A 25,188-nucleotide genomic window follows, 5' to 3' on the forward strand; every position below is an offset into this window, starting at 1 on the left:
GTTATACAATTTTAAAAACATTACAATACATTCACAACAGATTTCACAACACATTAAGTGTGTTCCCTCAGGCCACTACTCTACTACCACAAATCTACAACACAAAATCCATATGTACGTGTGTGTTTAGTGCGTATGTTAAATAACTCCAATAATTGCCGTATAGGACCCAGGCACATATGTTGTGGGTTGGAAGACATCACTGTAACTGGTGCCAGTATCCAGCCAGCATTGACCCATATAAGGGAATTAATTACCTTACAGTAAATACTTTTTACAGGCTTCAATGGATTATATGCACCATGATCATCCTGTAGCGCGTGTATGCCATGTATAGGCTACAAAACGCGTTCCAAGGAAATTACGCATATGTTAATAGATTTAATGGTGTTATTGTAGTGGGGCTCTTTACTTGAGTGTGACCATATTGCTTAGCAGCCTGTCATTGTTTTAAATATCAATGGCACTGTGAGGTCACAGCTACGTCGCATCCATAGGGACCGTCCACGATTGTTCCCGGGGTTACTTTATAGCACGTTCTCTATGCGTCAATAAAGGGGTCCTTTTTAGTCACGGTGGACGGAAGGCGAGCGGTCTGTTGCAAGGCAAAGCCTGACCACGACTTTGGGACTGTTTTCCAGAGGACCAGACGACTGGGAGAACTACAATAGCAACCCCACTCTTTGTGGGAGAGAGCCCCCCTCCTCTCCCTTCCCTCCGCGGCTCTGAACATCGCTCTTTCCACCGCTCTTTCCACTCCACCCCTCTTAGGTTGGGTCCCGCAGAGCTTTACCTCGCTTGTCGATTTTTTTTCACCACTGCGGTGAGTGTGTGTGTGTGTGTGTGAAGTCTGTGAGCTGACACAGAAATACCCTTATGGTAACCGCCTCAGTCATACAGCTGACATGTAAATCGACTTGCCAGCCGGCTATCAAAACCGAGCCAGACATTGAAGACATACGGCAAATTAAGACACCCGCCTCAAGAGAAGCACTCCACCATCCATCCACCTCTGCAGTTCAGTCCTCTCCGGAAAATCTTTCCACCTGCCGACACATCTTATATGACCGTCTCAAAGGTAAGAAGTTTCTACATTGTATCTACCGCTTCTTGATAACAACTAATGTTACCAGCGGCTCACGGTACAAATATGAATGTGGTTGTTACATTAATATCGTAACCTAGCCTAAATATTGTTTTGAAGGACGGTTTATTTAGCTTGACTGACCGTGTGGCTATGTTCACAGCACTGCCACGCGGCTGTATGTAAGCTACTCACTCCTGTAATGTAGAAATGAAATGAACACAGATGTATGATAACTAGCTACCAAATGTACAACAATATACGCATTTTAGGGTATGTTTCAGGGTGCATTGAAGGGATTGGCAGGCGGTGTTACGGAGCACCCAGGTATCGCTTTCAGGGCGTTTTACTGTACTACTGGTGCCTTCATCCGTTCGCCAGAGATGATGTACGATTGCTCCATAGTGTTACACAGAGGAAGACGTAAACAAACTTGAAGGCAACATACTTGGTGTTTTGAAGCATGGGTTTAATGCTGAACATATGTGTAGGCTAGTGGTGGGATGAACCTGGACTTGTCTCCTCACTCACAGCCTCTCCCTCTGTATAAAAGTGTAGTTAGTTAGTTATAAGGCATGGCGTGAACCAAGTCTCCACTTGTTTAACCCAAGTGTAATATGTAGGCTTAAAAGTAGGCGACAATAGTAACCCATGCATTATAAGAGAGCCGCATGCCTACTATTTTGTCTTGAAAGGACATCTTGACAAGTATTTTGCTTAATTTACTGAGTTTAGAGTTTTTTGTGGGGGGTGAGATGTTCGTGACGCAATCCAATTAGATATGTAGCGATGTATACATGTTATAGTCTTTCAGGCTGAAGGGAAGACTGGCCAAATAATGCATTAGGAAAATGTATATTATCGCCTGAGATGGTGAAGAACACTTTTGTAGCTAGAATAAGTTAAAAATCTTTTATTAAAAAATCATCTCCTTACAACCAATATTGAAGAAAGGTGAGGAACATGAGGATAAAGATTAGAACAGCGTTTCCCGAACTCGTTCATGTTTTGGTTTCTGCCCTGGCACGTCACAGCTGATTCAACTAACCAACTAATCATCAAGCTTTGATCATTTCAATAAGCTGTGTAGTGTTAGGGCAAAAACCAAAACGTGCACCCAGTTGGGTCCCCAGGACCGAGTTTGGGAAACGCTGGGCTAAAGGGAAGACTATTGAACGCGTGAGGAAAAATGAGGATAATGATTAGAACGTCATGTCTAGCAGCAGACAGTTAATCAGTCCTATCCTCAGTTGGCCGATAGTTATACCCACACATTGGTTAATGGAAGATGTAGGTCACAATTAGAGGTCGACCATTATGATTTTTCAATACCGATACCGATTATTGGAGGATCAAAAAAGCCGATACCGATTAATCGGCTGATTTTTTTACATTTATTTTATTTGTAATAATGACAATTACAACAATACTGAATGAACACTTATTTTAACTTAATATAATACATCAATAAAATCAATTTAGCCTCAAGTAAATAATGAAACATGTTCAATTTTGTTTAAATAATGCAAAAACAAAGTTGGAGAAAGTAAAAGTGCAATATTTGCCATGTAAGAAAGCTAACGTTTAAGTTCCTTGCTCAGAACATGAGAACATATGAAAGCTGGTGGTTCCTTTTAACATGGGTCTTCAATATTCCCAGGTAAGAAGTTTTAGGTTGTAGTTATTATAGGAATTATAGGACTATTTCTCTCTATACCATTTGTATTTCATTAACCTTTGACTATTAGATGTTCTTATAGGCTCTTTAGTATTGCCAGTGTAACAGTATAGCTTCCGTCCCTCTCCTCGCTCCTCCCTGGGCTCGAACCAGGAACACAACGACAACAGCCACCCTCGAAGCAGCGTTACCCATGCAGAGCAAGGGAAACAACCATTCCAAGGCTCAGAGCGAGCGAGTGATGTTTGAAACGCTATTAGCGCGCGCTAACTAGCCAGCCATTTCACTTCGGTTACACCAGCCTTATCTCGGGACTTGATATGCTTGAACTCATAAACAGCGCAATGCTTGAGCACAACGAAGAGCTGCTGGCAAAATGCACGAAAGTGCTGTTTGAATGAATGTTTACGGGCCTGCTTCTGCCTACCACCGCTCAGTCAGATACTTAGATGCTTGTATGCTCAGTCAGATTATACGCAACGCATGACACGCTAGATAATATCTAGTAATATCATCAACCATGTGTAGTTAACTAGTGATTATGATTGATTGATTGTTTTTTATAAGATACGTTTAATGCTAGCTAGCAACTTACCTTGGCTTACTGCATTCGCATAACAGGCAGTCAGTCTCCTTGTGGAGTGCAACAAGATGCAGGTCATTATTGCGTTGGACTCGTTAACTGTAAGATTGCAAGATTAGATCCCCCGAGCTGACCAGGTGAAAATCTGAAAAACCTGAACGAGGCAGTTAACCCATCGTTCCTAGACCGTCATTGAAAATAAGAATGTGTTCTTAAACTGACTTGCCTAGTTAAATAAAGATTAAATAAAGGTTTAAAAAAATAAAAAAAGATTTCCGATTGATATGAAAACTTGAAATCGGCCCTAATTAATCGGCTATTCGACCTCTAGTCACAATACATGTAGCCTAGTAGATAGAAACACACTTCTAGTATTTTTCACACTCAGTGAAATCTCTGCCGCCAATGCTTTAAAGCTGGACCATAAACCGCTGGCCCATATCTGTGTCATGTTATTACTAAGACAGTCAACAGATGCTGGAGATTCTCTATTGTGTCTCAAATGGCACCCTATTCCCTATATAGTAGTGCACTACTTTTGATCAGGGCCAATAGGGCTCTGGTCAAAAGTAGTGCACTATTGGGAATAAGGTGCCATTTGGGATGAACATTTTTGTCTTTCACACCTGTCCACACTGCCCGTTTATTAACCGTAGCTTCTATGCCACAGGGTTGTGACTGGTTGCAATGCCCTTTTGTACGTTGCTTGTTACACTGTTTGGCATTCTGGATAGCTCACTCTTGGTTGAGACGTTGGGTTTTTCTGTCTAATGCTTGACACGCCCCAAAAAAAGTAAATTCAAACAAGTCGTGATTTAGGTTATATTCTGACAAAAATAGTGGTCATATGTACAGTCATGTATAATATTTACAATTATACAGTAAGTATGTAAACCGAATATGTGACCCATATTCAGGTTATTTACTGTAATACTGCTGAATGAAGTCAATAGAAGGACCATGCAGCAAAGTACAGCAACTTTATTGTAGCAGGAGGTATCAAAGTCCTCACTGTAAGAGCTCTCTTGATTGGAGGCGTGGCCCTATGCAAACATGGCCTTGAACCTGAGTGCTTTGTAGCTTACTTACATTTGATTGACAGACACAATCTCAGAGAAAACATGGGACCTAGACTAGCTAGCATACATCACTCACTGTTGAGTAACTGAGATAGGAAATGGTTTATGTTCTGTATTGTGAAATCCAGAACTATGTTAAATGACTTTTGCCTGACTACCTGTATGCACATATATATATATTTATTTATTATTTTTTGAAAATGTAACCTTTATTTAACTAGGCAAGTCAGTTAAGAATACATTCTTATTTACAATGACGGCTTACCGGGGATCAGTAGGTTAACTGCCTTGTTCAGGGGAATAACGACAGATTTTGATCTTGTTACCTTTCAGTTACTGGCCCAACGCTCTAACCACTAGGCTACCTGCTACCCCAGAGTAACTTGCATTTGAGTTCTGCTACAGGAAGCTTACATACATTGATGGTGTTTGAGAAATTGCTGAAGTCGGTCTTTCTGTGTTACACATGCCGCCCTGTTCACTCTGAGAATGTATTGGGTCAGTAGCACATCCTTGGAATGTTGCCTGCAATCAGCACAGAGGTGAATCAACCAATGAGGAGGTGGTGTTGTGTAACACTGTCAGATAGGATACTGTAGAGAACACAGAGGAATAACACAACACTATGTTCTGTTGTCAGCCTAGTGCCCAATCTTTTCCACTCTCTGTGCTGTGTCTCTATTCTCATTTGGGAATAGCCAACATTTGATTTACTTAATTGAGGAAAAGTTGCCTACTTGACTTGGCCAGTTAGTCATAGTGGTTGACAACCGTTATGTGTGTGTGCCTGTCTGCGTGTGTGAGTAAGTGTGTGTGTGTACGTGCCTATGACTCTGTGTTTTGCGTTTGGACACTTAGGAACTGAACCACTCTATAAGAGGGCCTGAAGGGAGGGATGTCACTTCATGTACTTGGTTGCCTCATTGTCATGGATATCTAGTCTGTTTGCAGGAGGAGACATGAACACACTGACTGACTGTACATCTGCCTCACTCAGTCATGTCCCATACCAATAAGCCTGCATGTAGACTGTGTTCTTCCATGGAGCTCTGACTCAGAGAGGAGTTATTTATCTGATTTCAAACAGGAAGGCCTTTCCTATGACATTCCCCACTGATGATGGCCTGCCTGTCAAATCAAATGTTATTTCAGTTTATACAGCAGGTATGAAAGGTGCAGTGAAATGCTCGTCTGCTAGCTACCTCAACATGCCAGTACTATTATTAATAATAATCAATAATAAATAAGTAATAGAAGAGGTAGTATGCAGAGTAATATATTGGTATGTACACAATAGGATATACAGAATAGATCATGAATGTGCTGTGTCAAGTATGACTGTATTTACATATAAAGTGACTAAAATGTCAATGTAAAATGTGGAGAGTCAGTGGCAACAGTCACTAAGGTGCCGGGCCCGGTTTCCCAAAAGCATCTTCAGGCTAAGTTCATCGTTAGAACCTTTTGTAGGAGCATTGTTGAATCTCCGAGCTGTTCCCCAAAACCATCGTTACAAAATGTGCCCTTGAAAACGTGTGTTATTTCCCGACTGCCTCAGACCACTTGTGGAACAGCTTAGTGCTTCGTTAGATGTGTTTTATTTGGCTACTGTCTGTAATTTTTGCCTCAATATGTTTCATGATTTCATGTAGCCTAATGTGCACAATGATGTGTCAAATCTTGATTTAGTGCATTATAATAGGGTAAGCATTAGAATAAGCCGTCTCAATGTTTGCAGCCATAGGTGATAATATCTCTCTAGGAACTGATCTGTTGTCAGTGTTGTGGAGTAATTCTAATGCTAAAGTAAGATTTGATTGGAGAAAGTTGACCCGAGAGCAGCGCTGCCTTTCTTTTGATCCTATCAGTATCGACACATGCCTCAATGACACACTTTTGGGAAACACATGTTATGTCTTTTGCCGTTGTGGGAAAGATGCATGGTTAAAACACGCGCCAGCCTAAGTTTCCTTCGCTATCGGGAAACCGGGCCCGGGTCTGTGCAGGGAGACAGCTACGGTTAAGCAGTCTGATGGCCTGGTGGTAGAAGCTGTCTCTGAGCCTGTTGGTCCGAGACCAGATGCTCAGATACCGCTTACCAGATGGTAACAGAGTGAATGGTTCCTGGCTCGGGTGACAGGAGTCCTTGACGACCTTCTGGGCCCTCGTCAAACACCGCTTTGAGTAGATGTCTTGGAGGTCATGGAGCTCGCCCCCAGTGATGTCTATGGCCTCACAGTATGGGCTCAGGTGATTTGTATTCTCTGACTCTTGATCTAAGGTCTGTTTAGTGTTTTACTCCCCTAAATGTTAAGGTCAGGAATATGGGCCTGTAAGCACATCCTAGATCAGTGCCAAGGGGCTACCTGCAGGGCCAGACTAGCACAGCTACAGTTTTGTAGCTAATCTCATGCTATTCTATAAATTTTTCCATGAGGCTGAGAGAATATTTTGCAGTTTTAAAGCTAAATTCCTGCAATTCTACACTTTGTCATGGCTTATAACGTGTTCATGGGTCATTCTCACAAAACGGTGTAACTTTTCACAACATTTCCTGTTGAATCACTGAGATTAAGATCTGTAATGATCTATATCAGATATTATGCATTGTACCAACATTCTCATTACCGTAACAGTTTTCAAAGTCCCAAAAATTAATAAACAAATCAATATTTCTAATATAAAAATAAAAACATATCCCATAATGAAAAGGCCCGAGTTAAACATAACACTGAAAATACAAATATTTAATTTGACATTTATTATTATAATAAAATTGAATCAGACTTTTTCCCAATTTGAGCTTTATAGCCATTTCGGTAATGAGAAGGCCAAATGGTGTAAAGCGGGTGTTTGGGAATAAGAACCTAATTCTGGAGGAATGTAAGTGAACAAATGAACTAAACTTGGGCTTGTCTATGTACTACTACTTTTATTTTTACTGATTGGAGTTTTTACAGGAACTTGAAAAAGTGTTATGGTAATGAGACACAGACACTGTGTTTAAACCATAATATTTATTGTGTACAATGTCAACTTAAACTATTATACAATTTGTATGATTTATGGGACAAACTACAGCAACATCATTTTGTGTTTTATTCAAATAAGTTAGCTTTTTATAAATATTATATATAACATGACCCAATTTTAATTAAATCCATACTAATTTCAGTAATGAGAATTTGGTTGAAAATGTATCAAATTCAGGTGAAAATGTCTTTATTTAAAAGCTACACTGTAAAGGTTTTCCTCCTCTTCGTCTGAAGAGGAGAGGCGAGAAGGATTGGAGGACCAATATACAGCGTGGTAAGTGTCCATGGTTCTTTTAATAAGAAATACTCAACATGAACACAACTGATACAAAAACAATAAACGTGAAACGAACAAAAAACAAAACAGTACCGTGTGGTGAGAAACAGACACGGAAACAAACACCCACAAACAAACAGTGAAACCCAGGCTACCTAAGTATGATTCTCAATTAGAGACAACTAATGACACCTGCCTCTGATTGAGAACCATACTGGGCCGAAACATAGAAATCCCAAAATCATAGAAAAACAAACATAGACTGCCCACCCCAACTCACGCCCTGACCTTACTAAATAATGACAAAACAAAGGAAATAAAGGTCAGAACGTGACATACACATTCTAGTCCTCAGAATGGTAGTTGATTTTTGCAGATGCATCATGGTTTTTAAACTCAATTTGCTACAGACATTTTAAAATGAGTTTCATGAAAATCACCCTCATATGCCGTCTGGGGGGGTGACATGCCCTACAAGCCATTATGGTAATCCAGCCCTGGCTACCTGGAGACATGATTTCATCTCTCTGGACTCTAACCCCCACTCCTTCTGATTGTGCCATTGAGCTAACAACATACATCTATTGTCTTCCTGGTTACATTCTTCTCACAAAGGTCTGATTATTCACCCTTTTCCATGAGTCTCCACAGATGACGTTCCAGTGACTTGATTTATCTGTAGTGGAGAGAGGTTCTAGGAAAGTGATTTCATTTCAAGATTACTGTGTTTTGTTGAGGTGAACTGAGATTGGTTTGTTTGAATGTTGTGGTTGTAGTATTGAACAACCAGCCATCACATGCTCTCACATACTGAATTTCTATCAATGAAACATTTTTATTGTTTAATCTGTTTGTGTTCCTTATTATTCCCACAACTCTTAGATATAACATTTGTTTGATGAAATAATCATATTGGGCACCTGACCATTACGGCAGGGAGTTTTGTGGCTGAGCCGAGCTCTCCAAATACTGTACCGCACAAATTCCATCCAAGGGACCAATCTGTTGTTTGGGATGATTACATCCCTTACAATGGCTCTTACTGAAATCCTCAAATGCTTTTACGTAACCACCGAGCCATCTGCACGTGACATACCGAGACCACCCCCGACTGTCACTGTCGTAGTCGCTGACACACACACACACACACACACTGTCCTCTACAGTGGTCATTACCATAACACGTATTTCTTGTGGCAGTTTCTGAAAGTGCATCGAAGTGTTTGCTTGCATGTACAGCGTGTTCTTACGTCGTGCTATGCTCCCATGCTGTTATGTCATAGTTGACCGACGTCAGTCATGAAGGTTGTCATGGACGTTTTCTGACACACCAGCTGTCCTATCTGGGATAATCCGTTGGGTGGGCTTCAGTTGGGGTGGACACAGGGAGAGGGAGGGGATTACTTTAAAAATGGAGAGTCCTCCTCCCCTGGATTTGCCCAGCTCCAATCCTGCTCCGATTGGTGTTCCCAATGGTATGCTCCATCCCAGAAAATGTCCAGGCTGCTGAGATGTAGGCTACATGTAGGCCTAGATGTTTCCCACTGTGTCCAAACAGGAAGGCCTTCTGCGACCGCTGAAGCCTCTTGTTGATTACAATGCTTACGGTTGGTTCCCTTATGCTAACGTGGCCCGTATAGTTGGTCTGTAAGTGTATTAATCGGTGCATTAGGGTATTGAATGAATTGATCTTGATTCTTGTCATACGGAGAGAACTTCAAGTGGAGGATCTCTCTGACAGTAAGTACCCAGTCCGTGGCTCTTCCAGAAAACAAACAACAACTTGACCCAGAATTATTCTTCACTCATTTGAGTGTCTCTTGGTAGACTAGCTCAGTTGGCACAGTCCTTGTTGTATGATGACTCCTGTGTCTCTAAATTTGATTTGTTTTACATTTAACATTGTAAAAAATGGAGTGTACAGAGAAACTATGATACAGATTTCTCAGATACTTGTGAAGGAGATTCATCTTTTACAACTACCTACCATTCAGTGGGCCTACGTATTTCACTGATTGGTACAAAAACATTGTGTTTATTTATGTTTTCCTGGAGGATGTAGTCTGAGGGTCACGACCTTCTTGCCCTTTGTGCTGTTGTCTGTGCCCAATAATGTTTGTACCATGTTTTGTGCTGCTAACATGTTGGGCTGCTGCCATGTTTTGTTGCTATCGGATTGTTGTCATGCTGTGTTGTTGTCTTAAGGTCTCTCTTTATGTAGCGTTGTGGTGTCTCTTGTCGTAATGTGTGTTTTGTCCTATATTTTTATTTTTAATCCCAGCTCCCGTCCCTGCAAGGAGGCCTCTGACTTTTGGTAGGCCTTCATTATAAATAAGAATTTGTTCTTAACTGACTTGCCTAGTTAAACAAAGGTTAAATAAATAAAAGAGCAGAAGGTGGATGTGTCAGTGACTAGAACAAGTCTTCTCTATTATTCATAGAGAGGAGGCAGAGAGGAGGAGGAGAGGGCCTCGCTCTCCCATTGACATGTTATTTCTCTCTGTTAACCAGCCAGACCTTAAGTGGCCCTAATGGCCCTACCTCAGAAACAGCCAATGTCTCCAGACTAATAGTGTGAGCTCCTTGAGCATTACTTTGGCCAGTCAGAAAACAGCTGTGAATGCTGTAGTAACCATATCACGCCACACTAATGCAGTCAGCCAATGGCAGAGATCTGATTAGCGAAAGCATCAGACAGTCTGATGTCATCATGGAGCTGGTTGTGAGCCTCTAGGATCCTGTAGTTGCTGTTGTTAGAGAGATGGATAGAGGGGTTGGATCAGCATAGTATAAATGCAACCTCATCCTCCCGTTGCTTAAAGTGTAACTTATCTCGGCTGCCGTTATTATGGTTTGGATGGATGGGCGTCATTAGTGAAGCCGGCTGTTGATTTAGGAGTAATGGAGTAAATGGCTGGTGGAGATCTGAAGTTATGGGAATGGCGTGATATGGCTACTTGCGTTGACGCTAGGCCTACTTGTTCTTATCACCTCCACTGAATAATTGAACATTTTACATTAACAAGCATCAAATATTTATGTTTCATTCCAATTTCATTCCCTGAGGTTGTAGAATAAAACCAATGCATGAGAGTGAAAACGTAAGAGGAATGAATTGGATGTCATAACCTGTTTTATAGCTGCTATTCATTACCAGAGCAACACTACACATGGTTTCAAGAACAAGGCCAATTTAAAGCCTGACCGATATCCAACTTTGGATTCGACGTAGCCCTTTTCCTCTCTTTGCTATCTCCTGCTACTTTGACAAATTGACATTGAGCTCAGCAGAGTTTAGATATGCCGCTGTTACTAAGAGGCTTCTATGGAATGGGGTGCTCACTGCTCATCTGGGTAAAGTCCGTTTTGAACTCAGTGAAATCGAGTACATTTTTTTAAGTATCAGATAAGGTTTCCTGGCTAGAAGATAGTAGTGTGTAAAACTCTCCACTCTGCCAGGGGCTGTAGCTACTGAGGATCAGTCAGTCCTCTCAATAACAGCCAGAGCATTTCAGAATTAAGACTAGACAAAGAAATTCCCTCCAGAGGTCCGGCTCCAACATGGCTCACCCCTCAGAGCTATGACATGATATCCATAATTACGGTTATGTGTGTCCTTTACAAACAGCTCCCTGAACCCCGACTACCTGTAGAAGCACAGGGACGAATACATAATGGACATTTACTGGAATCTCTTCCTAAAGTCCCTGACTACATGAAGTCCTCTACATGTCTTTATTTGATTTACACCAGGCCCTCTCCCCCCCAGCCATTCAGACACGGCCTCCAAAGACATAGTAATAATGATGTAGTCATTATCTCTGCTGTGTTAAATGCCCCCCCCCCCACTACAGTCAGGCATAGGCTTTTTACTGTAAGTCAATAAAGGGATTGATTTAGTTTAGAGTTTCACGGACGCATCTGATATTTGTTGCAATGCTTCGGGGTGGGGTTGTAACGTCTATCTCGTCACCATGGATGTTTGGTCATAATAGAAAAGGACGGCTGAGGGAAATGAAAGTTGGGTAACGAGTGTCATGATGAGATCGTAGGCTATATTTAAAATGTTTCCATTGAGGCGGTTTAAAGTATTGTTTTTCTTTTTATATTTCAAGCATAGGTTTAGTTGGCTATTCGTCCTTGAAGTGAACTGAAATTCTTGTCTTTGGACCTGTTGAAAGCTAGGCCGATAAAGTCTGTATAAGGCTGTGAATTGTTACGAGAGACTTGCCAATAGAGGTTTCAGTATCAAGCAGCAGCCATATCATGATATCATTCAATGAGCAACACAGCTAATAAGCAGGTTAACGCCATGGGGCTTTAAATGAGTCACCTCTGGCCTGGAAGAATCAACAGGGCCAGCTGTACAGACACGCACACACCTCTGACTCAACACCGCACCACAGGTAGTAACCATATCACAGGTGAGATCATAGTCGCTTTACATCCAATAAAGGACTTTCCATAAGGGGAATGAACCCCTTGATATGAAATCTTTTGACACTTTTTTTTTTAAACTTAAGACAATGTCAAAATATAATGCTGGATACTTGGCGCTCCATGCTATCATTTTTCTAGAGCCTATAACGATCTAGAACTCTTATATATATCCCAACTTCATAACTCCAACGTTCTATGTACTGTAACTATATCTGGAAATTCTTTTCATCTTCACGTGCAGTGACAAAACAGATCGCATCTCAAATCCATCACCCAAGGATCCCTATAGTGTTTCCGTCCAATTAGATTAGAGGTAAGATCATGAGACCACCTCAGTCTCCAGTCCCATAGTGTCAGTTGCATTCAGACAGGATGATGGAGCTATAGGTGGGTACTGTACTTTTGATGGGGTGTATGATGGTAAGAGTACTTAGCAGTGGGTATTTCCACAGAAAGACAGATGTGTGTTCTGTCTGTGTTGTCAGATATGGACGAGTGCTGGCTAGGCAGAGAGAGATACCAAACCCACCTGTTGCCTCAGTGTTGAGTTGACTCAGAGATTTGATCTGCTTTGCTTGTTTGAACAGATGAACGCATAGTGTACATTGTGATCTGATTTTTCATTTGCAGTATTGTGTCACAATGACTGATTTGTCAAACACCGGGTTATTGTAGAGACCTCTGCAATTGTTACGGTATGTTTCAAGCGTGATAACTTGTGAATGGTGCAGATGTGGTTTCTACTGACAATTGCAATGTACAAACTATGGCATAAGGGAACGATGAGCGCATAAGAGGCAATCCGTAATTTCGATGAAGACATTAATGAGCGAGCTAAGACGGACGAAGTCAATATAACTATTTGTTCAGCACTTTTGAAATGTACAGCGACAGAATTCAGAACATGGGCCGTTCTTACAGTATACTCCCTGTACACCAAGTCAGAACCGTAGGATGAATAAAGGGGGCATATAAGCAGACAATGAAAGCTCTTACAATATTCGATGATGATGTTTCTCTAAAACAGGCTATAGGCTACACGTGCACCATCAAGTCAAAACAGTAGGCTAAGTTATGAGGGGGAAAGGGAACAAATTATTAGGGTGAGGCACATGGCTACTAACAACTTACTACACAACATACACTTAGTATTACTTTCTTAGCTAGAATATACATATCTCCATGGCATATTACATCATTTATGCTCCAGCATACGTTACATTTTTGGACTCACCTTGTTGTGCTAGCCTACACACCATTCCAGTGGTGACCCGTCATTCAGGCTGCTCAACCTGTTTTGAGCCCCACCTGCCCTGAATGACGGGTCGCCACTGGAATGGTGTGCAGACTGGGTTTATCCTACATCTCAGAAAATCACACCACATTCTCAAACTGTTAGTCAATCTTTGATTTACTTGCAAGAGATTTTCTGTGTTGACAGAAGAGAAAAATAAATGCTGTTGCTACCTCGCTTTTACCATATCTATGATGGCAGAAGAAAATGTAATTGATTCACTGTATCTAAAAAATAAATGCATGTTCCAATTTTGCTGTTGGTTAGTTTATCTGCTATGTGTTGTGGGAGTGGCCAAACCTCTTTTGCATGGCAAACCACCAAAGACAACATAGGAAGGAACATGCAAATAGTAGCCAGAGACGTACAGTGCATTCTGAAAGTATTCACACCCCTTGACTTTTTTCACATTTTGTTACGTTACAGCCTTTTTCTAAATTGATTAAATACTTGTTCCGCCTCATCAGTCTACACACAATACCCCATAATGACAAAGCAAAAACAGGTTTTTAGAAATTTGTGCAAATGTGTTTAAAATAAAAAAAACACATCACATTTACATAGGTATTCAGACCCTTTACTCAGTACTTTGTTGAAGCACCTTTGGCAGCGATTACAGCCTCAAGTTTTGTTGGGTATGATGCTAAAGCTTGGCACACCTGTATTTGGGGAGTTTCTCCCATTCTTCTCTGCAGATCATCTCAAGCCCTGTCAGGTTGGATGGGGAGCGTCGCTGCACAGCTATTTTCAGGTCTCTCCAGTTATGTTAGATCGGGTTTAAGTCTGGGCTCAGGCTGGGCCACTCAAGGACATTCAGAGACTTGTCCCAAAGTCACTCCTACGTTGTCTTGGCTGTGTGCTTAGGGTTGCTCTAGTCAATTTTAGAATAAAGCTGTAATGTAAAAAAATTGTGGGAAAAGTCAATTTGTCTGAATACTTTCCAAATGCACTGTACATCATTTGAAAGACTTCTATTGACGTGTTTTATTATATTTGTGCATACGTGTGTGTGTGTGTGTGTGTGTGGGTTTGTCTGGGTGCGTTACATGACATAGTCCATTTATTTAACCCTTATTTTACCAGGTAAGTTGACTGAGAACACATTCTCATTTACAGCAACGACCTGGAGAATAGTTACAGGGGAGAGGAGGGGGATGAATGAGCCAATTGAAAGCTGGGGATGATTAGGTGGCCATGATGGTATGAGGGACAGATTGGGAATGTAGCCAGGACACCGGGGATCTTTAGTGACCACAGAGAGTCAGGACACAAGTTTAATATCCCATCCAAAAGACGGCACCCTACACAGGGCAATGTCCCCAATCACTATCCTGGGGCATTGGGAGATATAGCTAATCCAGGTTTATCATTTTAAAAGGCTAATTGATCATTAGAAAACCCTTTTGCAATTATGTTAGCATAGCTGAAAACTGTTGTTCTGATTAAAGAAGCAATAAAACTGGCCTTCTTTAGACTAGTTGAGTATCTGGAGCATCAGCATTTGTGGGTTCGATTACAGGCTCAAAATGGCCAGAAACAAAGAACTGTCTTCTGAAACTTGTCAGTCTATTCTTGTTCTGAGAAATGAAGGCTATTCCATGTGAGAAATTGCCAAGAAACTGAAGATCTCGTACAACGCATTGGAACACAGGAGTGATGGTTGATGATAATGGGCCTCTACACCTATGTAGATATTACATTTAAAATCTCCCATTTCCAGCTACAATAGTCATTTACAACATTGACAATGTCTACTCTGTATTTCTGATCAATTTGATGTTATTTTAATGGACAAAAAAATTTGCTTTTCTTTCAAAAACAAGGACATTTCTAAGTGACCCCAAACTTTTGAACGGTAGTGTGTGTGTGTGTGTATATATATATTAGACCAGAGGAAAGAGTGATTATTACTGGCCCTTCAACACCACTTCCATCCAGGGACCGACCAGGACCAGCCTTGCTTTGCTTAGCTTCAGAGGCAAGCCAGCAGTGGGACACAGGGTGGTATGCTGCCTAACACACCCCTACAGGTAAGCTTGAGGGACTGACCTGTTCTTTGGTTGATCGGTCGAGGGGGACAACGCCATGAAAAAGACAGGAAATGGTCATGTATTTACCTTTACTACGAATGATCTCAGTGGATCTGTTTTGGACCTGCTTTTAATGGTTGCTTCTGTGTACATTGGCACACAACAGCTTCAGGACTGGAGAATAGTTACGCAATTACTGGCCCTACCTGTGCAGCTGTAAAAGTCCCCGAAATGACATCAGCCGTTAGTCAGATGTACAATGAGATTCGATCAACAGTATACACACAATATGCAGGCTAAAGGGAATAAAATATTAGCTCTGTCGGTGAGTGGGTTCAAATCATAAAATCTACAGCACAAACACACATGGCAGACACACCCTTTTCTGAGAGACCGCCCTGTAATCCAGAGCCACGCGACACCAAAACACAGGAGCAGCCTGCCTTCATGTTCCACACCCCGGAGACGATTCTCATAAAGCAGCTCCCTTGTCAGCTAATGGGGATCCTAATTAACACTAAATAATGATTACCGACCGACACCCTACAAACATCTAGGTCTCCAAACAACCATATAGTTTACACTTCCTCAACCCTCATCCTCAAATAAAGCAAAGGCAACAGACATCCAGACAAAAGGCAGCACAGCACTTTGTGCCTAAACCAGGTGTTTCTCCGTCAAAACAGCCAGGCCGCCTATCAGAAATGACAGTGAGGAAGGGATGGCCATTATAGCTCAGCCATGTCAAAGACATGAGCCCCGTTTCCCACAGTAGCTGCCTATTACCTCACGACTGTGTGATCTGTGATTAGAGAGAACCGTTAGCTGTTAGATTTCTGGAAAGGCTCCCAAGCTATTAGGCGGTTTGCAGTCTAGGATAATAGCTAAGAAATGTAACCTAGTTTACCTACTCTAAGATGAATGCATGGTCCTACATCGAACAAACCTGAGTTCATGATGAAAGAGGACGACTTGTACATTATACTGACTCTAACTGATGGACTAATCAGATAGTCTTATCTTCCTCTTTAATAAACAGACTCTGGTATTGGCCCAGACCACTGACTGTGTTGCTCTGATGTCTCGGTTGTACTCCTTTCCTTGGCAGAATGCTCAAGATTAGACATTGGCCAGATAAAAAGAGGGTTGGCACAGCTTTCAGTTGGTCCGATCTCAAAGGAAAACCTGCAATAGATCACAGCATCGCACTCGCTCACATCAATGTGTGTGGGCAAAATATGCACAGCGCATGTGTGTTTGGTGTCTTACGTAAGCCGGTTTCCAAGAAATCACTCTTCAAGCACTCGATACAACCTGGATTATCGTGCACACATTGAAGGTTGACAACACTTTAAAAAGCCATTGAAACCCGGTTCTCTTGAACATGCCTCTTCAATAATAATGCATGGAAATTGACTGCCATTGTTTATCTATAATGAGTTTCTATAGTGTCCCTGTCTGCCTAGCCTAATATACAGTAAACTTCAAAAGTATTGGGACAGTGACAATTCTTGTTGTTGTTTTGGCTCTGTACTCCAGCACCTTGGATTTGAAATGATACACAATGACCACGAGGTTAAAGTGCAGACCATCAGCTTTCATTTGAGGGGATTTTCATCCGTATTGTGTGAACCGTTTAGAAAGGAATGCACTTTTTGTCCACAGTCCCCCACATTTTAGGGGGCCAAAAGTATTGGGACAAATTCACTTGTATGTGTATTATACACAGGAGGTTGGTGGCACCTTAATTGGGGAGGACAGGCTTATATTGATGGCTGTAATGGAACAAATGGAATGGTTTCCAACTCATCAAACAAATGGTTGCCATGTCATTCCATTCACCCCATTCCAGCCATTAATATGATCCGTCCTCCCCTCACCAGTCTCCTGTGGTATTATAGTATACATATCAGTGGCCATTGGCCTCCCCTTGATATTGATGGTGTTGTTTTGGTTGACCCAGGGGGTGTGGGGGAGGGATCGCTCTACTTCTGACTCCTGGAGCATGTTGTTGTGCACATCTCTGTGTGATTGAGCTGTTTCTGTCGTCACCAACACTTAGTTGGACTTCATTCAGTCATACCTGGTGTGTGTGTGTGTGTGTGTGTGTGTGTGTGTGTGTGTGTGTGTGTGTGTGTGTGTGTGTGTGTGTGTGTGTGTGTGTGTGTGTGTGTGTGTGTGTGTGTGTGTGTGTGTGTGTGTCTTTGATTAGGATATCCTATAAAGCGTCTGCTAAATGACATATATCTGGGACTTGGATTAGGTGGATCAATCACCAATGTCTCCAGGTAGATAATTCCTTTTCTGCAACTCAGACAAACTATTTCTCTGACCTGTCGCTTATCTCTCTCACACACAAAGTTTAGAGGTTCTGCTGGACTTTGGACGTGTGTATGTGTGTGTGTGTGTGTTCATGCACCAGAGGAGGCTGGTAGGAGGAGCTATAGGAGGACGTGCTCATTGTAATGGCTGTAATTGTATAAATGGAATGGAGTCGGACATGTGGTTTCCATATGTTTGATGTGTTTTGATACCGTTCCATTTGTTCCATTCCAGCCATTACAATGAGCCCTTCCTCCTATAGCGCCTCCCACCAGCCAACACTGACGTGCACATGTGTATCGATCGCCTGGCCACTTTTCTGACCTGCTGTTTCACCATGTGAAGTCCAGCTGTCGATGCCTGTTATATATCCCCTCTCTCCTGTCCTCATATAGCTTAGCCTAGCCTATCCACTCATGTCACTCATATTGACCTCCTAGCCTAGCTATCCACTTCACTCTTATTGACCTGTTAGCCTAGCCTAGCTATCCACTTCACTCTTATTGACCTGTTAGCCTAGCCTAGCTATCCATTTCACTCTTATTGACCTGTTAGCCTAGCCTAGCTATCCACTTCACTCTTATTGACCTGTTAGCCTAGCCTAGCTATCCGCTTCACTCTTATTGACCTGTTAGCCTAGCCCAGCTATCCACTTCACTCTTATTAACCTGTTAGCCTAGCCTAGCTATCCACTTCACTCTTATTGACCTGTTAGGCTGTTAGCCACATTGCCTTGCCTCCAGTGCAAAATATGCTGTTATATAATGTTTTTGACAGGGGCTGGCGTGTAGCGATTACCAATGTCTCGCTGTCAGTGCAGCACATGTGGATGAATTTTCGTGGAAGTTTGGCGAGAGGCCAAACCAGCCTCCCTCCCTTTACATGACCACATTGTGCAATGTGTGCTTTTCTCCCTGCTGGATGGAAACCATTCATTTAAAGAGCAGTCAATCTCCCCCACAGATTAGGCCTAGTCTTTGGTAGAGCAAGACACCACCACCTCACATTAGAATGTAGTCGATAGACTCTTGTATCCTGGTATTGTGAGTTGGAATGTGGAGATTTTGCATTGAGATGAGAATCTTCATACATTGTGAATTCTTATTTCATTTTTATGGGTTTTGTGTTCAGGGCATTGCGGGTTCAAAGGCCTGTCTGGTTAGTGGTTGTTTGTTTTCGGAACAGGATGGACAGACATGAAAGCAAAAGAAGGGAGAGAGAGGATTACTGGTTTTATCCCCTTCTCTCCATCTTTGGTTGATTACTGGTTTTATCCCGTTCTCTCTATCTCTGGTTGATTACTGGTTTTGTCCCGTTCTCTCCATCTCTGGTTGATTACTGGTTTTGTCCCGTTCTCTCTATCTCTGGTTGATTACTGGTTTTGTCCCGTTCTCTCTATCTCTGGTTGATTACTGGTTTTATCCCGTTCTCTCTATCTCTGGTTGATTACTGGTTTTATCCCATTCTCTCTATCTTTGGTTGATTACTGGTTTTATCCCCTTCTCTCCATCTCTGGTTGATTACTGGTTTTATCCCGTTCTCTCTATCTCTGGTTGATTACTGGTTTTATCCCGTTCTCTCTATCTCTGGTTGATTACTGGTTTTATCCCGTTCTCTCTATCTCTGGTTGATTACTGGTTTTATCCCGTTCTCTCCATCTTTGGTTGATTACTGGTTTTATCCCGTTCTCTCTATCTCTGGTTGATTACTGGTTTTGTCCCGTTCTCTCTATCTCTGGTTGATTACTGGTTTTGTCCCGTTCTCTCTATCTCTGGTTGTGGCAACTCCAAGATAGAGGGAGGAATTCTGATTGAACCAATACTGTGGAGGAGGAGTGAAGGCAGAGGGAGTGGCGATCGGAGGATCTTTCCCTCTCCCATCTCCTCCCTGCTTCTCTTCGTCACTGGGTTAGGCACCACCCTTTTAGGGAGTGTACACACACACACGCTCCTGCTCTCTCCTGCTTACAGTGACCACCAACTACTGTATACTGAACTCTGTGTCTGTAGACCTGCTGTACTGCTCTACCCAGAGAGCGTTGGATGAGCTCTGGTTGGACTCCAGCAGCAGGACTGTAAGGGCTTGGTCTGTAGAGTTGGATGATATCACTCAGTGGCTGTACTCTTTGAAGCCTGTGTTGCAGGAGGCTGGCTTGCTCCACGTGCCTCAGAGAGCGAGACGGGAGAGAAGAGATTTACAGAGGCAAGCCATCTACTAGACGTGACATATAGACAGCACCTGCTCTCTCTCTCTCAAGGAGCTCTTCTCTTTTTCTCCTCTCAGTTGGCCTGCCTGCCATCCCACACTGACTAGACAGGGTGAGTAGGCTTCAGACAGAGGGAATGACAGATATTTCTCTCTCTTTTTCACTTTCCGCTGTTCACGCATACTGTCTTGATCTTTGATACTTGCTCCTTCTTTCTGTCTGTCCTCTTCACTACCTCTCATTTCTTTAGTTTCCTGTCCTTTCATCTCTACCTCTCTCTTCCTATAATGTGTGTGTGGTAACGTGTTTGTTGGCGTGGGGTGAGCTCACCACAGGGCTTGACAGTTGTGTGTGTGTGTGTGTGTGTGTGTGTGTGTGTGTGTGTGTGGGATAGCTGAGTGAGGGACAGGGTGATTACAGTGTGCAGTTTTCTGGCTCCTGAGGAGCTGAGGCAGGCTCCAACAAGATACACCTAACACCTCTAGGGAGCGTTTAAAGTGTGTTGTTTGCGTCCGTGCATAGTATTTTTAAAGATCCTGTCGGCAAAGCTCTATGAAGTTGTCATTACAAAGTAATTATTCACGCACATCGTCAGCGGCAGCATGATCCTGCTGCCTCTGGCTCAACCGAAAAGGGAATGTGAAGAAGGAGCTGTTACAGTTGTAGAATAGTAAACATGACATCATCCCTATACTGAGTCAGTCAAGTGTTAAATCACAGATGGGTTTTATGGTCGGGTCATCTAAGGCTCTCTGCCACTGAACTATGGAAGACACACAAGACCCACAAGACCTATTCATCAAGCTCTGGGTCCCATTTCTCATTCATGTTAAGTGTGTGTGTGTGTGTGTGTGTGTGTGTGTGTGTGTGTGTGTGTGTGTGTGTGTGTGTGTGTGTGTGTGTGTGTGTGTGTGTGTGTGTGTGTGTGTGTGTGTGTGTGTGTGTGTGTGTGTGTGTGTGTGTGTGTGTGTGTGTGTGTGTGTGTGTGTGTGTGTGTGTGTATGTGTGTGTGTATGTATGTATGTATGTATATATATATATATATATATATATATATATATAATATATGAGTCTGGCTACAGACCATGGGGAAAGAAAGAGCACTTTGAGCTTGTGGAGGATCTGCAGCAGGTGAAATGTTATACTAGAGAGAGAGAGAGCCTGGGACTTGCAGCACTATCAATGGGCAAACTCCCACTACAGGACAATGTGTGTGTTGAAGTGTACAAGCATCTGTATACAGGCTGCACGCCATACAGAACAAATGCTAACTCTGAATGAACAACAGTCAGCTGTTTTCCAGTTGCTTTTGTATGCAATAACATGCGTTTGTGCACCTGCGTGTGTGCGTGCGAGTCGGTGCATTCTTAGAATGCTATAATTGTATGCATTAACATGCGTTTGTGCACCTGCGTGTGTGCGTGCGAGTCGGAGCATTCTTAGAATGCTAGAATTGTATGCATACGACTGCTGCCAAAGTCAATGGTATTGAAGCCCAGAGGAAGTATGAATGTGGAAATAACATGTATGCATGTTTTGCACAAACAGATAGCCTATAGTCCCATGGCCAAACAACTTCCCTATACAGTATACAGGTGTAGTGCCAAACTACTGTCAACACTCACTCACCACTTCCTACATGTTGATACACTCTGGTAAAGTCTGGTAAAACGTCCTTTTAAAAGTTTCAAAAGCAGAACACCAGGCAATGGAATCCTGGTATTATGTGGGTTCAGATAGCAATATAAAGTGCTGCTTTGTGTTGTGCAGATCTTCAAGCCGTAGGGATTTCTCCAGTGACAGGAGTGAATTTAATGATTAACTAATGGGTGAATTAGGTGAGCAGGGTGTGTCCAACAATGGGACTATGCCTATATCTACACGTTACTTCTCTCATTGTAGGCCAATGCAACCCTTTACAGTACAAATCAATCAGAAGGCTATGCTATCCCACCTCAGCACACACACACACACACACACACATCCCACTCGCTCCATCAAGGCATCTCCTTCTATAGTACATTCCTCTTTTCCATGTACATTCTACAGTGTTGGGCTGTTATTGTGTTACCTGTGCTGCATGGCCTTCTCTTACAGGGAGAAAGCCTGTAGCGCGCGGCTGTCGTCTGAGTATCATGTCAGACAGGAACGTAGACACACACACACAGACCTGGACATTCCCTGGCTCGTGTTTCCCTTTGAGCGCTTACAAAACACAGCAGGCGACCCGGCAACAGCCCTCACTCTATCTCCCCCTTCCTCACTCACCTTACCCCCTACTCAACTATCCCAGACTCGCCCTCTTCTCCCACCTTACCCCCTCCACAACTATCCCAGACTCGCCCTCTTCTCCCACCTTACCCCCTCCACAACTATCCCAGACTCGCCCTCTTCTCCCACCTTACCCCCTCCTCAACTATCCCGACTCGCCCTCTTCTCCCACCTTACCCCCTCCTCCACTAACCCTCTCACAGGCTCTCATAGTGGAAACATCAGTGGAAAGATAGTTTAATAGTAACATATTCTCCTAAACCATATAAACATAAGACAAGACATTAGGTTGAGGTAAAGGTGAGAGATTTGTAGTTTGGTTGTGAAGGGGGTAGCGGGAGTTGTAGTTTGGTTGTGAAAGGGGGCAGAGGGAGTTGTAGTTTGGTTGTGAGGGAGTTGTAGTTTGGTTGTGAGGGAGCTGTAGTTTGGTTGTGAGGGAGCTGTAGTTTGGTTGTGAGGGAGCTGTAGTTTGGTTGTGAGGGAGCTGTAGTTTGGTTGTGAGGGAGCTGTAGTTTGGTTGTGAGGGAGTTGTAGTTTGGCTGTGAAAGAGTTGTAGTTTGGCTGTGAGGGAGTTGTAGTTTGGCTGTGACGGAGTTGTAGTTTGGCTGTGACGGAGTTGTAGTTTGGCTGTGACGGAGTTGTAGTTTGGCTGTGACGGAGTTGTAGTTTGGTGAAAGAGTTGTAGTTTGGCTGTGAAAGAGTTGTAGTTTGGCTGTGAAAGAGTTGTAGTTTGGCTGTGAAAGAGTTGTAGTTTGGCTGTGAGAGAGTTGTAGTTTGGCTGTGAGGGAGTTGTAGTTTGGCTGTGAGGGAGTTGTAGTTTGGCTGTGAGGGAGTTGTAGTTTGGCTGTGAGAGAGTTGTAGTTTGGCTGTGAGAGAGTTGTAGTTTGGTTGTGAGAGAGTTGTAGTTTGGCTGTGAGGGAGTTGTAGTTTGGCTGTGAGGGAGTTGTAGTTTGGCTGTGAGAGAGTTGTATTTTGGCTGTGAGAGAGTTGTAGTTTGGCTGTGAGGGAGTTGTAGTTTGGCTGTGAGAGAGTTGTAGTTAGGCTGTGAGGGTGGCGGAGGACGTTGTAGTTTGCCAGCCCAGCCAGTAGCAGCAGTGTAAAAACAAAGTGTGGTGGGGTCAATGTAAATATTCTGGGTGGCCATTTGATGAATTATTCAGCAGACTTATGGCTTGGGGGTAGAAGCTGTTAAGGAGCCTTTTGGACCTAGACTTGGTGCTCCAGTACCGCTTGCCGTGCGTTAGCAGAGAGAACCGTCTATGACTTGGTTGACTGGAGTCTTTGACAATAATTTGTGCCTTCCTCTGACACCGCCTAGTAAATAGGTCCTGGATGACAGGAAGTTTGGCCCCAGGGATGTATTGGGCCGTACACACTACCCTCTGTAGTGCCTTACGGTCAGATGCCAAGCAGTTGCCATACCAGGCGGTGATGGTGCAGCTGTAGAACTTTTTGAGGATCTGGGGACCCATGCCAAATATTTTCAGTCTCCTGAGGGGTAAAAGGTGCTGTGGTGCCCTCTTCATGACTGTCTTGTTGTGTTTGGACCATGATAGTTCGTTGGTGATGTGGACACCAAGGAACTTGAAACTCTCGACCCGCTCCACTACAGCCCCATCGATGTTAATGGGAGCCTGTTCGGCCCTCCTTTTCCTGTAGTCCACGATCAGCTCCTTTGTCTTGCTCACATTGAGGGAGAGGTTGTTGTCTCTGAGCCTCCCTATAGGCTGACTCATCGTTGTCGGTGATCAGGCCTACCACTGTTGTGTCGTCAGCAGACTTAATGATGGTGATGGAATCGTGCTTGGCCTGCAGTCATGGGTGAACAGGGAGTACAGAAGGCGTTGCAGAGGGAGGTGTTTAGTCCCAGGATCTTTAGCTTAGTGATGAGCTTTATGGGCACTATGGTGTTGAACGCTGAGCTGTAGTCAATGAACAGCATTCTCACATAGGTGTTAATTTTGTCCAGGTGTGAGAGGGCAGTGTGGAGTGTGATTGAGATTGCGTCATCTGTGGATCTGTTGGTGCGGTATACGAATTGGAGTGGATCTAGGGTTTCCGGGATGATGGTGTTGATGTGAGCCCTGACCAGCCTTTCAAAGCACTTCATATGGCTATTGACATGAGTGCTACGAGACGGTAGTCTCTTTAGGCAGATTACCTTCACATTCTTGGGGACAGGGACTATGGTGGTCTGCTTGAAACATGTAGGTATTACTTACTCGGGTCAGGGAGAGGTTGAACATTTCAGTGAAGACACTTCCCAGTTGGTCCGTGCATGCTCTGGGTACACGCCCTGGTAATCCATCTGGCCCTGCAGCCTTGCGAATGTTGACCTGTTTAAAGGTCTTGCTCACATCGGCTATAGAAAGCGTAATCACACAGTCATGGAACAGCTGGTGCTCTCATGCATGCTTCAGTGTTGCTTGCCTAGAAGCAAGAATAAAAGACAGTTAGCATAAAATACATTTGTCCTGTATTGACGCTTTGCCTGTTTGATGGTTTGTCTGAGGGCATAGCAGGATTTCTTATACGCGTCCGGATTAGTGCCAATGCATGTGAACTTTGCCCTCCTCTTGGCTCTGAACTTTGACATGTTGTCCTGTGGAAAGCTAGAGATGCGTCCCAAATATCACCCCATTCCCTATATAGTGCACTACTTTTGACCAGGGCTCATGGGGCTGTGGAGAGTCCTGAACACACCAAGGTGACTGGGGTGAGATGGTAACGCACCCAGCTCGCACAGGATTAAAGAACAGATTGTTGAAAGCCACTGAAATATGAAAGGCGTGAAAAATGCAACTTGAGATTGGTCTTCTACATTTGTCTTTGTGATGCGTTTCACAGTGGTTTTTACAGCACCCTTTTACCATATGAAGTTGTGAGTCA

The 25,188-nt window shown here is 43.1% G+C and overlaps 1 protein-coding gene across 2 annotated transcripts in view; it reads left to right on the forward strand.

Annotated features, from left to right (window-relative positions):
• Positions 1 to 904: 904 nt before the first annotated feature.
• Positions 905 to 25,188, forward strand: part of LOC139419053 (coronin 2Aa) — a 67,085-nt gene continuing 42,801 nt past the window's right edge. The window contains exon 1 of one of the 2 annotated variants that reach the window (XM_071168930.1): positions 905 to 1,078. In XM_071168930.1, the coding sequence (XP_071025031.1) occupies positions 1,064 to 1,078 (15 nt within the window). In that variant the 5' untranslated portion in view covers positions 905 to 1,063. Of the gene's footprint in view, positions 1,079 to 19,809; positions 20,141 to 25,188 lie in introns of those variants that run through there. The other variant, XM_071168929.1, reaches the window with a different exon arrangement.

Source organism: Oncorhynchus clarkii, chromosome 10, assembly GCF_045791955.1.
Source record: "Oncorhynchus clarkii lewisi isolate Uvic-CL-2024 chromosome 10, UVic_Ocla_1.0, whole genome shotgun sequence".
Taxonomy (NCBI): Eukaryota; Metazoa; Chordata; class Actinopteri; order Salmoniformes; family Salmonidae; genus Oncorhynchus; species Oncorhynchus clarkii.